Source organism: Acanthisitta chloris, unplaced genomic scaffold (genome assembly GCF_000695815.1).
Source record: "Acanthisitta chloris isolate BGI_N310 unplaced genomic scaffold, ASM69581v1 scaffold33681, whole genome shotgun sequence".
In the NCBI taxonomy this organism is placed as follows: Eukaryota; Metazoa; Chordata; class Aves; order Passeriformes; family Acanthisittidae; genus Acanthisitta; species Acanthisitta chloris.
This window is the reverse complement of record NW_008657057.1, coordinates 7,809-15,807: the sequence shown is the minus strand read 5'-3', so window position 1 is coordinate 15,807 and position 7,999 is coordinate 7,809. Positions and strand designations below refer to the sequence as shown.

The window sequence follows — 7,999 nt, the reverse complement described above, 5'->3', positions numbered from 1 at the left end:
GGAGGCGATTGTCGCTGTTCCGACTGGGCGAGGGTCGCCGCCAGCACCCCCAGACAGCGCCGGGACGCGTCAGCGCTTACCCACGGGGCGGATGGGCGTGGAGCAGGGCTCTCCTCATCCCAGAAGCATTGGCACTGGTCACCTCCAGACCCCTGTGCCCTGCTCGCTCCCTAGTCACAAGGGGAATCTCAAAAGGATTTGACCAAGATTCTCCTTTGCCCAAGTTACTGTGACTTGCTTAGGATATGAGACACCAAAACCCATCAGTATTCATTCTTGCACACTGACTGTCTTGCAGTTTGTGCTCATGAACAACATCATAAAAGGGCTTTTTAAAAATTTGCTTAATAAGTCGGTTATCTACAAGCTTGTACTTTTTGGGGGCATCCCCCCTAAAACGTGGATGAGGATTGTATGGAGTTTGCCCTGGGCATGCGAAGTCTTTTCAACAGCAGCACTGATAAGTCTGTTGTCTTGGAGCAGGTGAAGGGTGAGGAAGAGGAGGAGAACACCTTGGAAGTGAGAGAGACTAAAGTTAAGGGCAAAAGGTGAGTATGACCCTCTAAGGTCCATGCCTAGAATTGTGCTTTGGGGTTTTACAGTTGTGCTTATGGTGAAGCAGAAGTACTGCCTCAGTTCCACATACCTATTGATTCTGGAAGTTTTTCTTCCTGAAAAAGGTCCACGTTGTACTTAGGCTACATCCTGGGGTGTTGCAGAGGTAGAGAGCACTGTGCACACAACAGCCACACCCGGTTCCTGCAGCCCAGGAGGCCTCAGTGGAAGCTTTGGGGTTTTACAGTTGTGCTTATGGTGAAGCAGAAGTACTGCCTCAGTTCCACATACCTATTGATTCTGGAAGTTTTTCTTCCTGAAAAAGGTCCACGTTGTACTTAGGCTACATCCTGGGGTGTTGCAGAGGTAGAGAGCACTGTGCACACAACAGCCACACCCGGTTCCTGCAGCCCAGGAGGCCTCAGTGGAAGTCATTCCTCTCCCTGCTCTTTCCTGATAGCTTATGTGGTTTTAAATCTCTGCACTGAGCTCAGCACAAGCAGCAGATTCCTGCTTCCCACAGCCATGCACAGCTGCTAGTGAGAGAACCTCTCTTAAATGCAGCTCATCTGCCTTCATGGGGGCTCAGCTGTGCTTAGCCTCCAGTACTCAGTGCTTGAGTAATGCCCTGGCCCTTTATTAAGGGACATCAGGTGAGAGAAGCATTATAGCTATGGTCATGCTCTTACCCGTTGCTCCCTTTTGAGATCTCAGGCAGTTGGCAGTGGTGATTACAGAGAGTTTAAGTGTTCTGTGGCTGTGTGCCCAGAGTGCAGCTCCTAGTCTGCTCTGTGGGGAGCACCACAGTGCTCTGAGTACCATGGCTCAGCATGGGCTGGTGCCTGCTGCAGGGACAGAGGATGCTGCTGTTGGCATGAGGCTCTGTGCTGCCAAGCTTGAAATGTTGGTTAGATGCTGCAGGACTGAACCATGAGGGCTGAGAGGTAAAGGGTGTCTGTAAAGTGTCTCAAAGTCATGGTGCAGCTGGGTTTCAGCTGCACAGGAGGTGTGGTGTTAAGTTGCCATGGTAGACAGTGTTTTCTGACATACCTGGATATATCAAGTGATCCTGCTCTTGGGCCACCAGGCATGACTTGAAGTCCAGTCAATTCTCTCATCACCTTGGTCCATCTGGTACTTCCTTACAGATTTGGTGAAGTGTTGATCTGTTCTGTAGAACCTTAGCCCAAACCTTTGCTCTTTTTCTGGCCATTCCTTCATTTCAGATCCTGTGGGCAGAAACCTGAGAATGAGCAGACTTTGTGGGAACAGGTGCTTAAGATGTTTATGATTTATCTTCTGGACATGTGCATGTGCTTCCTTTGATTCAGATCATTCCTGTCTATCTGGAGAGCAATGGAAAACCCTTGCTGAAGCATGATTTGTAAATGCAGGGCTAGGGAGGGGAGGGTATCACCATTCATTCCCCTTCCAAAGCAGGAGCCAGGTGTTGTTGTGAAGCAAAGAGTGTAACTGTGCTTGGACACAGTTCCCCATTTGCTGCCTCCCCAGTGCAGAGTGAGCTCATCTGCTGGACAGGACATCTGTTTGTCTTGGAGGAGCAAGTAAAACACAGCCCAAATCACACATGATGTATATGATACATGAGCTCCCAACCACAGGGGCTGTTACAGGGGATGGATCTGAATGCTCTCTCAGGGGAGATCTCACATGACTTACCTGTTGTTCTCCATTCCAGTGGAAAATTCTTCTCTGTGAAGCTGCCATCTCCTTTGGCACCAGGAGCCAAAGTACGTGTCTCTGTTGAAATGGTTTTCACACACGTCCTGCAGCCCTACCCCACCCACATTACCCAAAGTGAGAAGCAGTTTGTGGTCTTTGAAGGAAATCACTATTTCTACTCACCATACTTCACCAAAACCCAAACCACCCGGGTCAAACTGGCCTCTAGGAACGTGGAGAGTTACACCAAGCTGGGCAACCCTTCCCGCACCGAGGACATGATCGAGTACGGCCCCTTCAAGGACATTCCTCCATACAGCCAGGTAAATGGCTGTGCAGAGTGGTGTGGTTCTGCAGAGAGCATCTTGCAAACATGGCACCTGTGTCTCAGAAGGTGGAGAGTGGGAAGCAGAGCCTTTTATGTAGGAATTGCAGGTCAAACCTGAGTTAGACCACATGCGGGCCAGGAACATGTGCTCCTGGTACACAAAGGATTACTGACTGCTGCTTGGTGTCCACAGAGCAAACCAAGCTGGTTTCTGCATGGTTCTGGCAGGGGTGTATTTGCAGTGGGGAAGACTGCATCTGTAGCCCCCACACCATTATGACACAGCCAGACATGCAGGTTATAATCTACGAGTACCCCCAGGTACCGAGTGTGAACTGAGCTGGGTGGCTCCAACCTTCCTGTGCAGCATCTGTCAAGGAGGTTTCTCTGTGAGACACAGAGTGGATAATTGTGAGGACAGTTTGCTCCTTACTGCAGGTGTAATAGTTTATCTTTTTTTTCCTTCATTAGGACACTCTGAAGGTGCACTATGAAAATAACAGCCCATTCCTGACCATCACCAGCATGACACGAGTCATCGAGGTGTCTCACTGGGGCAACATTGCGGTTGAGGAGACAGTTGATTTAAAGCACACAGGAGCAGTGCTGAAAGGGCCTTTCTCCAGATATGACTACCAGAGACAGCCAGACAGTGGGATCTCTTCTGTCAAGTCTTTTAAGGTTGACATTTTGCACATTTATATATTCTTTTTTACTGTGGCTTCCTCCTTTCTTACATCCCCAAAGAAAATAAAAATACGGTTGTCCTCTGCCTTTTCTTTGGTAACCATAGCCCAAGAATGAGGGGGTATTAAAGCTCTGATCTATTTTCAGAGAAGACTCATGATAAGAATAGCTTTTGGAGGCAGCATTAAGAGGTTATGCACTTTATTGCATCCGTTGGCCAAACAGGCTGCATATACCAGGGTATGCAGTGTTCTCCACACTCATACCCCTTCAATCTCAGGGACCCTCTAAACCCTTACCCTTGTACTGAGAGCTCTGCTTATTTTCAGAGTTGCCTTCTCTGTCGTACCCTCATCATATTGAACAGTATTAATTGGAAACTCTACCTATTCATTCCTTGCTCACAAAGCATTCAACAAGAATTAAAGCTGTGCCTCTGCTAGCCAGATGTGAAAAGTATTATGTGTTTTCATCTGTACCAAAACCTTTCTCACTACTTGAGGCCTCCAGGGTTGATTGTTATAATTCTCTAAGGTGGTGCAGCCAAATGGAAATCTCATTTTGCTGACTGTAAAGCCAGCCAGCCCAGTGAGCAGGACAGTGGGCTGGAGTCAAATGGGAGTTGCTGTCCTGGTGAACATGATGAGATCTCTTCTGTCTGGAGTATTTGAAACTGTGCTGGAGAAAGCACACTCATTTGGAGGCCAGCTGATTTTAGTGCTGGCAGCTGCTTCTGTGTCTGATGGCTTATAACAGCACAGTTTTACCACTCAGTGCAACTGAATGGCCATTTTGTCATGTCTCACGTGGGAGCAGTTTCTCAGTGCTTAACAGCCATTATTGGTTTTGCCAATTTCCCTGGAAATAACTACTATCTGATGCACTGACTGTTGCTTGTCTCCATACAGACCATCCTTCCAGCTGCTGCTCAGGATGTCTATTACAGAGATGAAATTGGGAACATCTCCACCAGCCACCTCCTGGTCCTGGATGACTCTGTGGAGATGGAGATCCGTCCGCGATTCCCACTTTTTGGGGGCTGGAAAACCCATTACATCATCGGCTATAACCTGCCAAGCTATGAATATCTCTACAATCTCGGTGGGTGGCACAGGGGAAGGGAATAAGAAACCTTCTCCATGTTTAAAGGTGGTTGCTGTACAGTAAAGAACTGAGGGCTGTGGTATGCTGCACCTTAGCAACAACAGTTGCTAGCTATTATTTCTAGAATATGCAAATCCACCTTCCTTTTTGTGCTTCCTTCAGGTTTTTGTAGACATCTGGTTAGAATATAACCTGAGTGAGCTAGTGCCCCCTGCTGCACCATTATGCATCCAAATTCTGCTCCTGCCTCTGGTGGGAGCTGAGCTTCAGGGCTGTCCCTTGTTCTCTGAGGAACTATAATCATTCTCTGGTCTGCACTCTTAGGTGATCAGTATGCCCTGAAGATGAGGTTTGTTGACCACGTGTTTGATGAGCAAGTCACAGACTCTCTGACTGTCAAGATTGTCTTGCCGGAAGGTGCCAAGTAAGTGTCATTACTTCTGGTTTGTTACTGTGGACAGTGCTGTGGTGGTGGCAATTCTCCAGCCTGCCCTAATGGCCTGAGGACAGTGAGTCAAAACCATGACTGTGCATGTGGAGAAACCTTTGAAGACAGCTTTGCTTCCTTTTAGAGCTATATAATTGGCCTTGTGCTAGAGGCCACGGTTGGCCAGACAAGTCCTAGGTTACATCACCTCAAACACTGTAGAGTCATATGGGACTGTCTGGTTTTATCCACAGGAATATCCATGTGGACAGCCCCTATGAAATCAATCGTGCTTCAGATGAGCTTCACTACACATATCTGGACACCTTTGGACGTCCTGTTATTGTCGCACACAAGAACAACCTGGTGGAGCAGCACATCCAGGACATCGTGGTGAGTGTGGCCTCTGAGTAGCTGTGCCTCCTCTGACTTCAGCAGCACAGTCAAAACACCCATATTAGCTTCCAGAAATAAACACTTGCTGGGCTGCATGGCCAGTTCTGCTGCTGCTTGAGGAGAGAGGTTACCTCCTGTAGTAACATGGGTCACTGCTTAGTGTTTGGAACTTCCCTTCTAGGTTCACTACACCTTCAACAAAATCCTGATGCTGCAGGAGCCTCTGTTGGTTGTTGGAGCTTTTTACATCTTGTTCTTCACTGTGATTGTCTACGTGAGGCTGGATTTCTCCATCACTAAGGTGTGTATGAATGTTCCCATGTGGGAACATTAGTGACTTCCTCAGCTGATGGGTGGAGATTGTTAACACCAGTAGTTCTCACTGCATGTTCCTGTCAGTCAGTTGTTTTATTGAATGCTTAAATGGGGCCCTGTTTTTATGTAACCTGTGTAGTGATACTCCTGCAGGGTGTTAACTAGTGTCCTAAGGCTAGAGTCTTGCCTTCTGGATGAAAAGGAATCCCCCTGAGAAGCAGGGATGTCTGCAATTTCCCTTCTGCAGTGTTTTTAGTGTTTTTTAAGTAGTTTGTTGGGCTGGGCTGAGTGCTGAAAGGTGCTGCCCTAATCAGCACTTGTACCATTCACTTAATTAATGTCAGGTGACTTAATTGCAAATGGAACAGTCTCTGTAACAGTTCTGGGGCAGATTGCAGGCATGGCTTGATGCAGGTCTAAGATATGTGTGCTTTGATCTTCCCTCCTGTCCTCTTGCAGGATCCAGCTGCTGAAGCTAGGATGAAGGTTGCCTGCATCACAGAGCAGGTGCTTACTCTGGTGAACAAGAGGCTTGGGCTGTACCGTCACTTTGATGAAGCAGTGAATAAATACAAGCAGTCACGGGACATCTCCACCCTGAACAGTGGCAAAAAGTCTTTGGAACTGGAGCACAAGGCCCTGACCAGTGAAATAGCCTCTCTGCAGTCTAAACTGAAGACAGAAGGCTCTGACTTATGTGATAAAGTAAGAAATTCAGATTCATTTTATAAGCTCTCCTACTCTTGGCTCTGTCAAGTATTAATTTGAGGTTTACTTTCTGCAGCCAGTTGTGATTTTTTTCCACCTGAAAATGGCTTGATCCCTGCCAGGGAGTGTGAAAAGTGTTATTTTTGCAAGGGTGTTGGTTATGCAGCCCTGTAAGTGTTGCTGGTAAACAGCTGCTTGTGCTGTTTCTTAAGCAGCCCTTCAACCAGCTGCATGAGTATGGATTAATGCATTTGTAACACAGCCCTGATGCTTCTCATTGAGCTCATGGCAGTGACACTTAGGCAAAAATGGAAACTATCAACACAGTATCAGTTCTGACTTTACTACTGACACCAGTCAAACCAAAATCTTCTCCCTCATCTCTTATTTTCTTGCACATGTGAATTTGGTGCTGACAGGATTTTGGTAACATGATGCTCTTCGGGGTGTATTTTGCTGTACCATGTTGAAAGCCATAGCATAGTGCACACACCCCCACTGTCCTTTCCTTCCTCCAGTGTATTTCAACACTTACCTGGAACAGCCGCTTAACCCCAAGTGAGGGACACTTCAGTCTCTAAGATGCATTCAGCTGACAGCCACCTTGGTTAATCTGTCAGTAACTCAAAGAGTAGCTCTGTCATTGCAGACCTGCCACTCACACACCATGGACATTAACTATGTGGACTCAGCTTTCACTCTTTTTAACAGTCTTCTGCCAGTATGGCTCCTGCGTCCTCAGACCCCCTTTATCTGCACTGCTTAGTTACCTGTCCATAAGATATTCCTCATGAATGGGTATTCCTCATGAATACCATGGAGAGGTGATGGCTCAGGAGGCAATATTCAGGGATTGGAGTTTCTCTTAGCACTGACTTAATCTTGCTCCATCCTTTACCATATCTGCTATTCCACCTTCAATGTGTGGATTTTTTTTGGTCTCCTCTAATACTACCTTTGTTTCTCGCCCTCTAAGGTAAGTGAGATTCAGAAGCTTGATGGCCAAGTCAAGGAGCTTGTGCTGAAGTCGTCGGTGGAGGCCGAGCGGCTGGTGGCAGGCAAGCTCAAGAAGGACACATACATCGAGAACGAGAAGATGCATTCCAGCAAGCGCCAGGACCTGGTCACCAAAATAGACAACATCCTTGATGCACTGTAACTCTCTGGTTTACTGACCATGTGGAGGGGAGAGAGGTATGAAGGGAGGTGAGAAGCCTGGGAATGGATACACTTTGAGCCAAAACTCCTTCCCAGAAAAATTAGGGGAAAAGTTGTTGTGGAATGTCTGAAAGTACATTTTGGGTTTAGATTTTTCTATAGAGCCTGTCTGGTCAGCAGCATGTGCTGTGCAAGGGACCACGACATCTTGCTGTCTGGCTGGGTAGTATTTCTTTACCAGAGGTAAGACTCAGACAGGTTATAAAACAGTCACCTGCTTTTGGTTTTCTCTGTATAGATGTGCTCTGAGTAAACGCACACAGACAGCCAGTCTGAGCACAGACATGCTCATGGCAAACCTGAATGTTGCATCTCTGGAAAGAATAAAAGATATCTTTGTTCTACTTTGAAATAAAACCACCACTGCCTTGCCTGTATGTGCTGGGCGGGGCTGGGGAGAGCCAGAGGGGGCTGGGTGGCAGCACAGCCAGGCAGTGTAGTTCCCCCAGGGAGCAGAGTTCAGCCCTAACCACTCCTGCCTCTGTCAGCTATGTGCCTTGAGGTCAGAGCTCTGCCACCCCACAAGGCCCTGACCCAGACAGGAGAAAGCCAAGCCCCTGTACCCTAGGGATGTGCAT

The 7,999-nt window shown here is 47.5% G+C and overlaps 1 protein-coding gene across 1 annotated transcript; it reads left to right on the top strand.

Moving 5' to 3' along the window:
• The first annotated feature begins 432 nt into the window (after window positions 1–432).
• Window positions 433–7,778, top strand: RPN1 (ribophorin I). The gene is made up of 9 exons (XM_009084578.1): window positions 433–548; window positions 2,255–2,561; window positions 3,038–3,247; window positions 4,162–4,354; window positions 4,682–4,781; window positions 5,039–5,177; window positions 5,362–5,481; window positions 5,955–6,200; window positions 7,180–7,778. Exons 1-9 carry the CDS (start codon window positions 433–435, stop codon window positions 7,360–7,362), a joined length of 1,614 nt encoding a protein of 537 aa, XP_009082826.1. The 3' UTR covers window positions 7,363–7,778.
• The last annotated feature ends 221 nt before the right edge of the window (window positions 7,779–7,999 follow it).

Coding starts and splice junctions, on each gene's coding strand:
- RPN1 (XM_009084578.1), top strand. CDS start 433: ATGCGAAGTCTTTTCAACAGCAGCACTGATAAGTCTGTTGTCTTGGAG. Junction 549..2,254: donor ACTAAAGTTAAGGGCAAAAG/GTGAGTATGACC, acceptor TCTCCATTCCAG/TGGAAAATTCTTCTCTGTGA. Junction 2,562..3,037: donor ACATTCCTCCATACAGCCAG/GTAAATGGCTGT, acceptor TTCCTTCATTAG/GACACTCTGAAGGTGCACTA.